The following is a 16,458-nucleotide window of genomic DNA, read 5'->3' as shown; positions in this document are numbered from 1 at the left end:
TAGGGCAACCTGAACTCTGAAGTAAAAAAAAAAAAATCCCACACTATTTGTAGGGTAGGGTAGTGTAATAATCCCTTGATTTTAGAGAGAAATCTGATCTCTGAAGTAAAAAAAAAAAAACTCCCACACTATTTGTAGGGTAGTGTAATAATCCCTTGATTTTAGAGAGAGATTATATCGACGAGGGAGGGTTTTCTTATGGTGGGGCAACGGTTAGGTGGCGTTTGATAAACTTTCACTGCATTATCTTTGGAAATCACACCTGCTGACGTCTTGGATTTTGGAATGCAGGTGAAAATTGATAGGGTGAAATTCTTATGTATTTCATCGATATGATAAGCAAAATACAATTTTTTAATAACATTATGTAACTAAATAAGGTTCCTTCCATTCATCTAATATAATACCAAATATGTAATAGATTCAAGAGATATGTGCTTGGAGAACCAAAAATGTAATAGATTCAAGGAATACTTTTTTGTGCTGGGAGATTTCATAAAATTTTACAGAACATATGCAGCAAAGAGGATAAGGCAGCGTAAAACAAGGACTTTAGAAGGACCAAATTGATATAAAGATTAAGATGTAGGATGTTTGTTGGGTTACATTGGATTGGCTGTGGAGTAGAATAGTTGGGGCTTTTTCTCGTGGGTGCAGTTGGCCTACGGATGCATCCGTAGTTGTAGAGGTAAGCTGCACTTTCAAATTTTATCATTGCATATAATTTTGATGTAAAATGTTCTTAGGATTATCTCAAAATCTATTTTTATATCTAATTATAAAATTTTAAATTTTAAAAATGGTTAAAATCAAGTAGATCTATAAACATATGAAAATCTTGAAAATGGACGGTGTAGATAATATGCTGTAAAATGAACTATTTCTGAGACTTAAAATCTTTTTATTTTCCATTGTCATACATCTCGATGTCGAGATGATCAATCAAAGGGTTTTTCAACATTTCCCATGGGTTTTTGGGGTGCACCCATAGTTCTACATTATAAGGTTGCATATTTATATAAACTTTTTCATTTTTTCACATAAGCTTTGCCGGATGAAATAAATGAGCCCTGATTCATAATGGGCGATGTAGGCTCTGCCTCATAATAGAACTTTTATTTGGTTCATAACCTCGGGCAAGATGATTCCAATGCACCATCTCCAAATGCATATTTTAGAAATAGTTTTATTGTGCAAATCTTTAGTGGTCATGCCTACAAGTACTTGATTAGTTTTAGGGCAAAAATCACAAAATGTTGATGCTAAATATTTAGAACTATCCTATCAGATCTAAACCAAAGGTGTCGAGCACCAAATGAGCACACAAACCACCCAAACTTAATTTTGACATTCATCATGAAACAAATCCTTGTTTAGGACTTCCTATGAGATGCAGAAAACACAAGTTGTTCATAATATGCAAATTAAATTACTCTATAGTTGGCAATTGAATTGTACAAAATGAAAATCCGGATATTCTCAACAAAAGCACAATAATTTTTTTTGGGGTAACTCAAAAGCCGTTTAAATTTCCATCAAAGAATACAGATACATCCTCCGGATGACCATCACCAATGTCAAACATAAAGGAAGGGTCCAAATGGTATACAGTAGGATCTTGAATTTCATGAGGAGAGCTAATCTATCACCAGTAGCACTCAATAAAGTTTAATTCCTTTTAATACCACCTCCTACTTATGAAATAAACATTTTGGCACTAGATTTCTCATTTCTCTCTGATCGCTTTATTTTCCAATGATTTTTTCTATTTTTTCAAATAGTTTCGCTAAAAAAAAAAAAAAAGCACCATACTCACCACTCTCTTTCTAAACAATTTCCCTTGCACTAAATAGAATCCCAGCAAAAGATCCATAGATTCACAAATACGGAAATTTGCAGCAGATTGCATTGCAAATATCCCCAAAAGCTAAACGAAATTGGAGCGAAATTGAGCATATTCATGAAATAAACATTTTGGCACTAGATTTCTCATTTCTATCTGATCGCTTTTTTTCCCAATGAATTTTTTTTAAAAAAATAATTTCGCTAAAACAAAAAAACACCATACTCACCACTCTCTTTCTAAACAATTTTCCTTGCACTAAATAGAATCCCAACAAAAGATCCATAGATTCTCAAATACAGGAATCTGCAACAGATTGCATTGCAAATATCCCCAAAAGCTGAAGGAAAATTAGAGCGAAAATTAAGCATTAGTCGAGCAACAATGGGAGCAATTCGCACACGTCGTCCCCCTTTCTCTCTCTATAACCTTCTCTCTCGCTATATCGAGCCTCCTCTTCGTGTTTTTTTCCCTTTTATCTATTCTTCTCTCTTCGTAGAAAGTGTTAGTCTCAAAAAAAAAAAAAAAAAAAATTAATAAATAAATAAATCAAATCGATAAACAACTTATTCGGATCGGTTCTTAAATTACACGAACGACTTAAAGATCCGTACCAAAACCTATAGACCAAGCCATTTGGTGACATACTATCTTGAAAGTCCTTTTGGTGAATCTCCTTCACCATCCATCTCTATTTTTCTATCCTTTACCTACTTTTGTAGAAAACACGTTTATTTTGTAGCTCTCACCTTCATAGTCTGTAGGAGTCGAGATCCAAGTGTAACTCCTGCCTTAATTATCTTAAGTGCCTTAAAATCCAAGTGTAACTCATGCTTTAATTCCCTTAAGTGCAGCTAATTAAGATTGACAAGTTGTCACCAAATTATTAATCCCATGTAAGAAGCTAAAACTTTCATTAGTCTACTAATGACTCATATCATAGGATGTAATCCAAACATTCCTACAATTTGATAAAAGGAAAAGTTTATATAGAGTCCAGGCTCTAAACAATCAAATTTGAGCCTACCTCAAAAATGTCATTAGAAGATGTTGTTTTGATTCCCAAATATCTTCAAATTGATTATCTCGACATCAAGATGCATGGACATGAGAAAAAAATGGATTGCCAGTTTTAAAATTAGTATATTTTGTAACGCCTTTTTGGACCGTCAATTTTCAAGATATCATAGATATGTCGATCTACATTATTTTTGAAGCTTTGAACTTCATAAATAGATATGAAAATATATTTTAAAGCTATTACAAAGATTTCCAATATTGAAACCACATTTCTTGACGCTATTTGGAGGTAGGCTCTAATTTGATTGTTTAGAGCCTAGGCCTTATACAAACCGTACCCTTTGATAAAAGATATTTAGAAATTAAATAAACTTTGTATATCTATAATATAAAAACCAAATTTTTACAAGAAATCCAAAACACAATTGGTTTTTTCTTTTAGTGATACATCCTATTAAAACTAAAAATTGGATCTATATATATGGCATTGCCTCATGTTAACCACATGGAATTTCACATATCCTTCAATATAATTTTTGTACTATTATTAAAAAAATAAATTTTCAAGAGAAAAAGAGCCTTATAAGTTACATTTTCAACAGAAAGCACCAATATGTCTCCCCTCTCTCTCTAAAAAACACTTTCACTCTACTTTCTCTCACTAGCTATTAACAGGATGTCTACACAAGATGTCAACCTTAAATTATTGAAAGATGTTGCACCTCAAAAATCCACGAGTATTCGGATATGGGAAAACACTCCACTATGATCATATCGACCTCAATATGTATTGTATAGATATAGAAACGATAAAAGGCATATCGAGTTCTAAAAATAATAACAAATCATCTAGACGATCCATTTTCAAGATTTTCAAGTATTTATAGATCTACTCGATTTGTATCATATTTAGAATTTTAAATTTCACAAATAGGGATTAAAATATATTTTCAAGCTATTATAAAAATTTTGACATTGGAACTACATATTCAAACAAAATATGGAGGTACACCATACTTCTACAATATTAATAGTGCAACTTATACAAACCTCACCCATTAATTAAAAGGTGAAGTTTGTATAAGTTGCCCACTTTATACTATACAAGTACGGCTCACCTTTAAAATTTGTTAGGAGATACAATTCGCTTGTCAGAAAACTTATGATGGCATGAAAATCCATGTTCAATTATAGTTATGAAATTTAAAATTTCAAAAACGATGCAGATCAAATAAATCTATAACCACTTGAAAATCTTGAAAATATAAAATTCAAACAACTCATTACAAGATGCTTTTAAGATTTGAAATTCTTGTTTTTTTAAAATCTACAGATCTCGAGGTCAATATGATCAATATGAAGGTTTTATAACTTCATAATACAATTTTGAATTGGACCATGTATAGTATAAGGTTTTTGTAATTCAAATAAGAATAAAATTGGAAGGGGGTAAATGACCTATGAATAAAATTTGGTCATGTGGTGGCAAATAATTATATAGAATGGGGTATTCAAAATGAATACATTTGATAGAACTTAAATATAACGCCAAGAAATGATAAGATGAGATAATATAGATCTAGGTTGGCTGGCTATGTACAATACAGACATAATACAACACATGTTAAGAGCTGTGAGTTAATTCAAATAAAATGTCCAAAAATACAAAAAAGTAAGCTCAAAAGATAGAAAATAGTGAAAAAAAATATAAAGACTTATAACCTCACTAAACATAGTTAAAAGTAGTAAAAAAAAAATATAGAATTACATAACCTCACTGAGAATATAGTTCTTAATAGAACACGAAGATTCATATAACATCAACAGTTTATATAGAGCTTAAGCTCTAAACAATCAAATTAAAACCTACCTTCAAATAGTATCAAGAAATGCAATTTCAATACCAGAAATCTTAATGATAACCTTAAAATATATTTTAATCTTTATTTATAAGTTTTAAAGCATAAAAAACAATGCAGATCGACATATCTATAAAAATTTGAAAATCTTGACAATTGACTGTCCAAAAATACGTTACAAAATACCCTATTTTCCCAACGTAAAATCCAATTTTTTTCTCATGCCCATGCATCTTGATGTCGAGATGATCAATTTGAGAACAATCGGACATCAAAACATATTCTAGTGAAAGTTTTGAGGTAGGCTCAAATTTGATTGTTTAGAACTCTATGTAAACTTTTTCTCCACATAAATATCCAACAAAAAGAATTATTATGTGTCCATCCCTAAACTGCAACTTCCATTCCTTACCAGCAGCTTAATAATATAGAAGAGACATATACACCATTCACAAGAATCAAAATAATCATTATGAGTTAATGGTGCATTCATACTCAATCCTTTCTTTCATCTTTAACCATTCTCACCCATATCCCATTCTTCATCCTCAATTGCATTCTTTGTCAATGAGTTCATTGATTTGACCACCCTAGTGATTCTTAAAGTTGGTTTCACCATGTAATGATATTTTCTCAGAAAAAAAAGAAGCTCCTAAAAGCTTCGATTCGACCATCTATCAAATAGACAATCTGCATTCATTGAATCGAGCACATAATCACAACATTTTGTGCGCACACGATCTTCTTCCACCAACCTTAATTGCCTTGACCATTCTCTAAAATCTTCTTCTTCAACCTTATCTTCTGATTCGTCTTCTTCATCATCTCCTTCTTGACCATCCTTGGATCCATATTCTTCTTCAACTCCATTTTCTCAAGCATCCTCCTTTTCTTAGATTCTCGCAAGTTATGATCTTGATGATTATGATTGTTCTTGGCGCCTTCTGGCAACTTTTTGTGGGAATCCAACATTTCGAGTGACTCTTCTCCAGAAACTGACAAATCAGTTAGCCTAACACTGTGGTCTATCTTAGATTCATTCTCTCTCTGCGCCTTGAGTTCTTGGATCCGAGCAATATGCCTCTTTCCACTAAGATGCTGTTCCATGGCGACCTTATTGCTGCAGGGTACCCCACACTTCTTGCACCAAAGAGCTCCAGCTCCCATTCCCCTCCTTTTGAGCTCCTTCATCTCTTCGAGTTTCTCTTTGTGCTTCTTGCCTGCCTTGTGTTGCTTCAGGTGCTCCATGGTCACACAGTGGACCTCGCATGTGGTGCACCATGGCCTCTGTGATGGCGGTGGCTGCTTAGCCACTTGCTTTGTGAGTGATTCGCTCACAGCAGTAGGCTCTCTACCTCTCTTTATGCCGGTGAGATTGGGCCTTGAAGGCACACCCTGCTTAAGATTATTGGATACATTTCAAATTAGAGGGAAAGAAAGATACCATGTCTCAACGATGAACTGTTAAAATTTAAAAAAAAATTCAGTTCGCAATTAATCACAGGCAGCAAATTAAAAAGTCACAGACTAGGGCATGGACTCACCCAAGTAACTTGGACCCAGCTGAGTGCCGGGTCTGGATGACTAACCTGAGAAATCAGGCACTGAACCCAGTCTAAAAAATACATAAACTTTATGTATTTAGAATCAAGACCCAGCTGAGTTGGGCGGTTTGACTCAGCCAATTTGGTCGTGGCTTGGATTGAGGACACTGGCAAGTCAGAGCCCAAGACCGGCTCTCTGAACAATGATTACAGGTACTTGACAGTTGTAGCAGTTGCATAACATGGTGAAAATTTTATTGATTCATTCTTCTATAAGTTTCCAACTCAGATGCTAGAACTATGAAAGGTATTGAGCTATATATTTGTCTGCTATGAAATAAAAATAACATGGAAGTAACAGTATGACCAAAAAAAAAAAAAAAAGACAGGAAAAGCAAAACACAATCTATGGGAGAAGGATTTAAAAAAATACCAAGGACATCCCTTCATAGAAATGAAGATTCAAGTTTCTTTCAAACAATGCACTGTGAGTGATTTGTGGGATAACAAAATCAAGTTGCAATCACCATCCAATGAGAATATATTGGGACACCAACTGAAAAATGAGAAGCAGCCATGAAGACAAACTGAAGTGTAACAAGAAGGACAAGGGCAATACAGATTCTAGATCCAAATTAAAGTATGAAGGGGAAAGAACAACTAAACAAAACAATGGATTCCATCTGGAGAGGTCTAGGGGCAGAGAGAGACAGGTCAACATCTTCTCTTCCCAATGCTCTCTTAATTTTCAAAACATGTGAAGAGAGCTGCCTCAAAAGCTTGAAGTTTTTAATATGAGAAAGCATGCCATCTTGTGTTGTTTTTCCCCAGTTTTTTGGATCAGAGGTTGTTTCCTGTAGTAGTTCAATTATGAGGTTGTTTTCCTATAGACCAATTATTAACAAAGAAGAGACGAACATTATAACAAATTATCAGGTATGCATCCACTAGAGAACCGAGAATGTATGGCACAGCCATATCCAACAATACAAATTAAAATCAAGGGAAAAAGACATAAACCTCCCTCTCTAAGATTATAATCCCAAAAAACCCCCTGGTCCTATAAATATCCCATGGAACCCAAAGTCAAACAAAAAAGCCGTTTAACCCACTCCTTACCTTTCCATTGTCCAAATTACAGAATTTACAACCCTTTCATTTTTTCTTAAACATCCTGTTATCTAAATCCTCGAAAACACTCCTCTTTCTCTTTCTTCCTCACCCCTGGACCTCTCTCTCTCTCTCTCTCTCTCTCTCTCTCTCTCTCTCTCTCTCTAGCAACCTCCCCTAAATAGTTCTCCCTCTCTCTCATCTCGTGAAACTCACAAGTTAAAGAGGCATCACAAACACAATTTTTGTAATGAGGTTATTAGAAAAAAGAAGGACAAATTCTGTAATTTGGATAATGAAATAGGTAAGGAGGGAGCTAAACATTCTTTTTTATTTAACTTGGGGGGTTGGATTTCATGGACTTGTAATGGGACCAAGGAGTTATTTTGGATAATAATTTTATAGAGGGGAGTGCACGTCTATTTCCCTGCAATCAAATAGAAGCTTTGTTGAGAAAAATGAAATAACAGTTTTTAGGTCTCATGGTATCCTAGCACAAAATTTCTTTTCATCAAAGTCAAATTTAATGAGAACAATATTCTGAACCCAAAAAAAATCAAGAAAGATTATTCTACATATAAGTTACAAAGAGATGATGTCGAGCACTACAGTCGATTGAGAGGTTTACAAGATCATATAACCAATAATAAGGCATAGGGGCCAAAAGTATTAAATTATTAATTTAAAAAAATAGAGATATTGGAGAATTGGGATAAACTGGGCAACGATTGGAACCATCAAGAAAGTTAAAAGCCAAAAGGCATGAAACACTCACGTGCTATCAGCTTTACCTTTCCTTTTTATTTTCCAGACATGTAACGGTCCCAACCAACCAATGACTGCAGCAGCAATTGAGACCTGACTATGTCTGGAAGAGAGAGAGAAAGAGAGCGAGAGAGAGTCCACCTATTGCAGACACAGGTAACAAAGCCAGATGCTTTGCAGATAAGATCGGAATTTGGAAATGTAAGGATGGATGGTAAGGAGAACGAAATAGAGCAGAAAAAGAGCTGAAAACAAATAAGCATTAAGGAATTCAACATGAAACAATTCCTGGAGCCACTGAGAACAATACTTAGAATAAATGTCATCGTTTGAAGCAGTATTTTAAACTCTGCTCAGGCTTGAAGCCTGGGATCCGGCCTTGCTAAAATACTCTGGGTGAATTTGAGCCAACTTGCCAGACTGCCCATCAAGCCAGCCAAAGAGCCAATATAGGAAAAAAAATCTAAAACATGGGTAAAATAGGAAAAGCAAAAAAAATAATAAACAAGAGAAAAATTATATAAAAGGAAAGAAAAGTAGTTCTCAAAAAGTTCAAAAAAAAAGGGCTAAACATCATTTTCCCATAAATATGAAAAATCAACAAATTTAGTAAAATTCATAAAAACATAACAGGTAAAGAGAAAACTGATTAAGTCCATTTTAATTAATTTATCCTTCTATAAATCCTTTGTAAATTTATAATTATGTACAAGTCACTTATATATACCCCCGAGTTTGATAGGATTCTGGGTTCGGCACCCTGCGGAGCCCGAAAAAATCGAGTGAGTCCTCACTGAGTTTGAAAACACTAGTTTGAAGTACACTAAAGCACAAATAATGGCATGAAGAAATAAAAGGAAGATGAAATGAAGAAAAAAAATATCATGGCATTGAGTCAAAGGCTATGAGTAATAATCATGATATTAAGTGTTTAGGGATTGTTACAGAACTTAGATAGAACCAAAGCACACATCAAGACCAGAAAACTTTCAAAAACAACATATAGGAGAAGCGAGTCCTAGATCCAAGTCAAACACTATGGGGTCTGTAAGTGGTTTTGGATTCATAAAATAAGTGCTCATCAATTGCGACAATACCAATTCCAGGCAATAGAAAGAACAACCTCTCCCACTTCCAACTCTAAAGTCCCAACATGCAAATCACCCACCCACCCAATCATGAAAAGAGAAAAAATTAAAATAACATTAAATAAAAAAGCTTCCTCCTATCACAACCATGAAGAATTCCAGATCACAGTTAGGATGGATAATACAAAATTCCATATCGAGGTTGCACTTACTACAACCATCAAATTCTTTTAACTATAAGTTCAACTAAATAAGTATTACAACCGTCATATTTTAAGTTGCAGATTGTGATGGAGAATTTCATTCTAGCCCCGTAACTACCGAGCATACGACTTTCAAAACATGGATGTGTCATTCTATGATAGGTTATTGCTAGGCAAACTGCAAACCAAACCCCTTACACTCTAGCACCTTTTTTCTGAAATAAAGACAGATCTTGAAGATCACAGTAGCAATACCGTAGCATTCATACCCACAAATCAATATCACCTTTTTTTACTCTTGGGCAGATTCAACCCCTTCCTCTTCTCCCTTCTCTCTATCTCCTCTCTAAATATGAAGGATTCAGCTGAAATCATCGCCCACGTAGCTCTGCATATGTTAACTACCATAAACCCCCAATCAAGTTACCAAAAGTTTTTGCTCCCTCTTCTTCCCTGAAGCCAAAAATGGGGAATGCAGTTCAGCTGCAAATCTTGAGTAAATGTAAATGCCTTCATCCCTTGAATCAACCATCATCCCACTGTGCACCTCCTCCATCATATCTTCCCCAAAACCTCCCTCCCCTATTCATCTCTCTCTAAAAGGGAGCAGATATATATACACACACACATAAAGGGGGTAGATCCACCCCCTATTCATCTCTCTCTAAAAGGGAGCAGATACCCCCCCCTCTTTTAAGCTCTCTAAAGGGGGCAAATATCCACCCCCTTTTTTCCTCTCCCTCTAAAAGGGGGTGGAAATCTATTCATCATTTCTCTCTCTCTCTCTCTCTCTCTCTCTTCGCAGATGCTCTCTATCAACCCCAACCAATTTCCCCATTTATTTTTTATTTATTTTTATTTATTTTTTTCCCATGGTGTCCACAGTACTTGCCCAGGTGGACTTGGACTCAACCAAGTAACTCAGCTTGGTTAGGGGCCAAGTCCGTGGGCCGAGCTGAGTTATTTAACACTGCCACAGATTTATGCCCCCAACATATAATTCTTCTGATGGTTTACATGTAAAATAATCAACACTGTATCATACATTATTCACAATAATCCAGGATGTCAAGAAGCAAAAATAGGGTAGACATTGAGTAACACTGAAATAGTTGATAGAAAAAAAGAAGACAGCAAAAAAGAGAGAAAAAATTTGAGTACTAATAGACCGCATCAAAGAAGATTAATGACTCACCACGAAGGGCAATGGCCGCTGTCCAACATCAGCAATAAGACCTAACTGCCCTCTTTCCATCCCACCATGCTCTGAAATCGACATTTTCCTTTGAATGGCTTCCTCATGCATCCTCTCGCGAGCTAATTCCATCGCAAGAATATCTTCCCTAATCGTCTTATGGGCAAGCTCTCTTTCAGCCAATATAGAGTTCGTAGCCCTAGATGGCCAATTGAGCTCATGAGGAATTCGATGAGGTATAGCCATGCTTGGGTTTGGCAGTCTAGCAGAGGGGATGTACATCAGCTCAGGAGAGGTTAATGGGGGCTGAATTCTGGTTATGCCTGCAGTCTGAGCAGGCAAGTGTCTTGGACCTAAATCCAGTCTAGCCCCCATATTGGTTGGTAGAAACCCTCCTGTAAGTCAAGAAACCCCTTTAAGAGTAGACCCGATTAACAATATGCCAAATATCAATCACCTAAGGAGTTATCCTGTATGAGGTCAACAACCCCAAAACCCAACTCAAAGACATAGCGGAACCTAGAATCCCATGTAACATGATGAATAGATACATGTCATCCTTTGACCCCTGCTGAGAGGTTACATAATACATACTATGATGATGGCACCCAGTATTCTGAGACTCAGCCCAGGCCACTCGGATTCAGCCGAGTAACTCAGCCTTGCCCTATAGGCGAGGCGAGTTTTGGGCTAGTAGGCTGTACAATATATTGGTAAACCTTATCTATATTAATACATTGAATTTAAGTCATATATGTTTCAAGGGCTCTGCGGTTAGTACTAACACATAAGTCTTAGCATGGTCAGGGTGTTGGTAAACTTTATGTATATTAATACATAGAATTTAAGTCATATATGTTTGAAGGGCTCTGTGGTTAGTACTAACGCATAAGCCTTAGCATGGTCAGGGTTCAAATCTCACCAGTGAACCTCACTTTTTTAAACACTGTCGTTTGCTCTATAAGATCAAAGTTCTAAAAAAACATGTAGGAAAAAAAAATGTAGGACCCCAAGAATCGAACCCTTAGCCTCTTGCAAGGAGGCAGCTCAATGTCATGCGGCATAACCAGCAACATTAGGTGTTTGATTGTAAAAGCTCCCCCACTAATTATACATATTACGCTTTTTTAAAGAAAATAAGCTGGAATCGGGTAAGTTACTAGGGCTCACATAAGTAACTCATCTCGGCCAAGGCCCGAGTACCATGGCCTAGTCAATTTTCTAAACACTGATGGTACCTTACAAAGTCACAAGTTAGAACCATATGGTTCAAGGACAATTGCCCCCAAAACCTAAGAGAAGAAGACGCAATATTGAATCTAGTTCTATAACATAAACCACAGAATGAAATAGTTCAGAGCCTGTTGTGTTTTGAGAGGGGGTCCAGTTTCCCCAAACCACTACAGTTCAATCCAGTGTTACCAGGACTGGTCACCAAAGCAATGAGATTTGAGGTCTTGTCATAGGCAGCCCAACAGGCAGTAAAACCAGTCACCGGATCATAGAAATTGATGAAATGTTAAAAATACATAAAATTATGAATATAATAAAATAACTAAAAATAAATTCCAATACCTAATTGGCCAATCCAAGCAATCTAAACCAGCTGGTCGAACCAAACAAAATCACATTTGGTTTGGACCAGCTGACGAATGGGCCAGGTTGGGTCTCGATAATCATGGTTCAGCCAGTCATATCTTGTGTGCTCCCCCCAAAAAAAAATCAACTACACTGTTTTCCTGAAATCACATGAATAAGGGGCCACTGCACTACAGTTTTGGAGTTCAAATTTCTAAAAGCATCTTGGGGCTCAATTCCCTAAGACTGTTAGAATCAGTAACTATTACTGTGGCCCTAGAACCATTTTTTCATAGACCATTACCTCGAAACACATTATTCGGTGACCACTGATGCCCTGAAGCAATGTGATTTTGGAATGTTAACCTAAATCAAGCCAAATATTTCCCTAACCATCAAAACAACATAATTTCACTTGTTAAGCCCCCAAACAAGGCAACGAAGACGTTAAACCCTTAAGCCCCATGATTCAGAAACAATTGCCTCATTATCTCATGATTCAGAGAGAGATCAGAAGCACATGATTTAAAACACGATGATTCAAGATGTAATTTGAGCCAAAACCAGACGCTTCAAAACATTATTTGCTTTAGAACCAAAATTAGAAAATATCATCTACTATGAAGCGCACGATTCAAGATCTTGCTCTCCCTAAACCACAGATAATTATTTCGTCCAAAAATTACAGGTACCATCGGAGAAAACCTACGTCCGGAAAAAGAGTCACTGAAAAGCCGGATCTCACCTGTAAGGGACTCAACAGTGTAGTATCCCTGGCCTGTAGAGAGCTTGGGCAGAACAGGAACCATGGCCTCTGAAATTCCCCTTCTGAAATCCATCGTACATGAATGAATCAGTGAGAAGGAACCGCAAAACATGAACCCGAAACCCTAAAATTTGAGAGAGAGAGAGAGAGAGAGAGAGAGAATCGATCTAAAATTTGATGGAGACGAGGCTTTTATATACGGCGTAAAGTAAACAAAGTATAATTACTGAAATACCTCCGTCATTCTTCCGTGATATCTAAAATACCCTCAATGATCAAAATACCCTCTATCATTTTATGGGGACAAGGTTTTATTCCGAAATCCACCTTTGAGAATGATTTTGGAAGCAAAAATAATTTTAAAATTAAGGCTAGATAATATATACTATAGTGATCATTAATATAAAGAAAATTAATTTTTAAAACTAAAATAATAACTTTATATAGTTGTTTAGATCATTGGTTTAGAGATTTGGGTGAGGCCGCCACCTTTTAACACTCATTGTTAAGATGGATGCTAGTTGTGCATCCCCGGACACATGCTACATTTTTTTATTTTAATTATTTATTCCTAATGCTCTTCGATTTCACCCAACGCGTATAATGTTCCCTTTGCAATTCTAGTACTACCTGAGTATTTTATTTTCTTGTTTTTTATTTTTTAATTAGAAGAAAGTGTTTTTAATATTAAAAATTAAGACTACCAGAATAAAAATAGTATGTATCAGATTTTGCACGAACTATAAAATTGAAATTAACCTTAATATGTGAGTAAAACATTTAAATCATCCATTTCAGAATAGTAAAAAAGATAAATACTCAAAATTAAATTGCCCCAGAATAAAGAAAATTTTAAAAGTATTTATAAATAGCAAAAATGTTGGATTCATGTATGCTATGAACTTTACAAGGAAAGTTTCTTATTTGTGAAAAGGAAAAGTATTTCATGTGGGCTGGACCGTATTTCTACATATGCGATCTAGAAAGTGTAAAGCATCCATTTTAAAGATGGATGCAAGTAGGTGCTACATCTAAAAATAATAAAAACTAACGGTTGAACTATTTTTTTATTAGAATTATTATTTTTAATTTAAAATTTTATTTATTTTTCATATTCATGATCTCCATTTTAGAGATTACATGTCCTTGAAAATTAAGTATTAAAGTCCATCTCAAAAATAGATTTATTAAGAGGTCCGTATTTCTACATATGCAAACTTGGTCGCATAGAAATCGGGTCTTTAAGTGCATCAAGGACACAATTATTAGGTTGGTCCCCTAAAGCTTTGATATTGTTATTTAAGATGGATTCGGAAAAAAAAAAGTGCCTCTATAAAAAAAACCTAAAACAACTGGGGTAAAAAATAATCAAAATATTTTTTTTTTAATTTCCAAAAGTAGTTTTTCCATAATCATGATCTCCATGGTTGAGATTATCGAACCCATAATTTTTGGATTGACGCATATAAATAGATGGGTTGGCTTACTAAACAAAATTTTAATGTATGCGTATGAGAGAAAAAATAAAATATATCTTATTTAATATTTTATTTATTAGACTCTAGTATGCATGAAAAGTTGCTTCAAGGGAAAAAAATTTCTACGGCAATTATTAAATAAATGAAAACAACCGCCTTTGTTTCATGATGACGACAAACATACATGTAATACATCCCAAAAATTAGTATTTGTAACATAAATATAGATATTGACGTTAAAAATGTCATTTTATGACATTACGATGTATAATTCTAATATGATTAATGGGGAGGCATAGTTGGGTGATTGTGGCCATTAAATGCATTATGAGTGCTTGTAAACTAAAATGATATAGTGGAACATGAACTTAGTGAGAGTGTGGTATCTCATAGACCATATTAACCAAATGATGTTGTTGATACCAAACTGAACTTGATGAGCTAGGGGCAGTCGGTTGATAAAAATATATGTTACTTGAATATAAAATATTGTTTGATAAGGGTTCTAATAAGTCATCCCTTGATGAAGTCGGAATATGCCCGAATGAGTGAATCAAGTGACTGTATGACCCTTGTGTGATGGTGGCCTTCAAAGACGGAGGTCAAAGCCTCATCTACAAATGATCACACGACATGCATAATGATAGCCGTTTCTAGAAAACGAACCATATTTTAGGGTGAAATTTATGCATGTACGAGAGATACCCCTATATGTCATAGGAGTTGTGGTCACATCAGATCTAGGTGGCCTTGATACGTCTCTAGCGGATAACCTGAAATCCACAAACTGGGATTACGATTCCTTGGCTCATTGGCCAGACTTTGGTAACCTACTAATGAGACACTGCATAGACTGTGTGTCATGGAAAATACTGAGTCAGTTTAATAAAGCAATTGTAGATCGTAGTCTACAGTTGAAGGTAGAGAGCCCCCATAGTTTATTTATTTAATTCCTAGACGTCTTGGCTCTAGGGGACCAAGAGCCAAGGTTTCACATCTAATGAATTTAATTATGTTTGTTTTAATGATATATGATTTTTAAAATTATTATTTGAATTTTTCTAGATCTCTAGATATTTTATTTATCAAATTTGGATTTATAAAAACAGAAATGTTCATTTAGATTGATCTAAATATTCAAATTTGATTTTATGGATTTATAAAGTCATATAATTAATTTTAATAATTTTAATATTATATGGGAGGCCCAATATGTTAATGAGCCCACCATTGTATGTGGGTGGGGCCCATGAAGTACCAACTAGGGTGGCACACCCCACCCTAATGAAACTTTCTTTGACAAGCTTTGACTTGAAGAGAAAGCTTTGAAGTGTTTTTGAAAGATTTTGCCTTGAGGATGCTTTATTGTGCATAATTTTTGTAAGCACTGTATTATGAATGTAATTATTCTATTTAACTTCTATTGATGGAAAAATGGTTTAGGAATTAAGAATAAAAGTTCTAGTACCTTCCATAAATGTTGATGGCCCATCTATGGAATAGATAGCTCAAATCTCTCACACCACAAGTCACTCAAGATCAAATGTTTTAAAATGCAGGTTGCGGCCCTGATGCGGTGGGGGGCTGATGCGGCGATGTGGCCCGGATGCAAGTGCATTGCGATGATGCGGTCAATAAATGTAAAAAAATTCTTAAAAATATAAAACAATAAGTTAATACATAGAAAAAAATATGAAGGTGATATATCTGATAGTAAGTATTTTAGTTTAATGATTAACTTCAAAACTATTAGTTGTCGGAGATTTTGTATCCAGTTATCCACTATCCCCTGATAGAAACTAAAAACTTGAAACCACATTCATAAAGCATTCAACAATCAACAATCATAAGCACAAATTTACACCATAAGCACTACCATAAGCACAACATAAGTACAACCATAAGCACAAAATAGTGATATTACAAAATACAAACTAAAAGTCAAGCTCAATAAGAGTTAATAGTTAATAACTTAACACAATCATCCATCATCCATTTTGAAAGTCAAT

General features: G+C 35.0%; 1 protein-coding gene across 1 annotated transcript; it reads right to left on the bottom strand.

Moving 5' to 3' along the window:
* Nucleotides 1-5,033: 5,033 nt before the first annotated feature.
* Nucleotides 5,034-13,143, bottom strand: LOC18434750 (uncharacterized). Its single transcript, XM_006844813.4, has 3 exons — nucleotides 12,951-13,143; nucleotides 10,628-11,022; nucleotides 5,034-6,117 (listed from the first exon to the last, which is right to left on the bottom strand). Exons 1-3 carry the CDS (start codon nucleotides 13,081-13,083, stop codon nucleotides 5,479-5,481), a joined length of 1,167 nt encoding a protein of 388 aa, XP_006844876.2. The 5' UTR covers nucleotides 13,084-13,143; the 3' UTR covers nucleotides 5,034-5,478.
* Between the last annotated feature and the right edge of the window lie 3,315 nt (nucleotides 13,144-16,458).

Source organism: Amborella trichopoda, chromosome 10 (genome assembly GCF_054954075.1).
Source record: "Amborella trichopoda isolate Santa Cruz 75 chromosome 10, AtrichopodaSantaCruz75HAP2 v2.0, whole genome shotgun sequence".
NCBI lineage: Eukaryota > Viridiplantae > Streptophyta > Magnoliopsida > Amborellales > Amborellaceae > Amborella > Amborella trichopoda.
This window is presented reverse-complemented; position numbering and strand designations above follow the sequence as displayed.

Excerpts from the sequence above, each read along its gene's own strand:
- LOC18434750 (XM_006844813.4), bottom strand. The coding sequence starts at position 13,083 with ATGTTTTGCGGTTCCTTCTCACTGATTCATTCATGTACGATGGATTTC. Across the intron at positions 11,023-12,950 it reads CACTGTTGAGTCCCTTACAG|GAGGGTTTCTACCAACCAAT; the intron begins GTGAGATCCGGC and ends CTTGACTTACAG. Across the intron at positions 6,118-10,627 it reads AGCGGCCATTGCCCTTCGTG|GGTGTGCCTTCAAGGCCCAA; the intron begins GTGAGTCATTAA and ends AATCTTAAGCAG.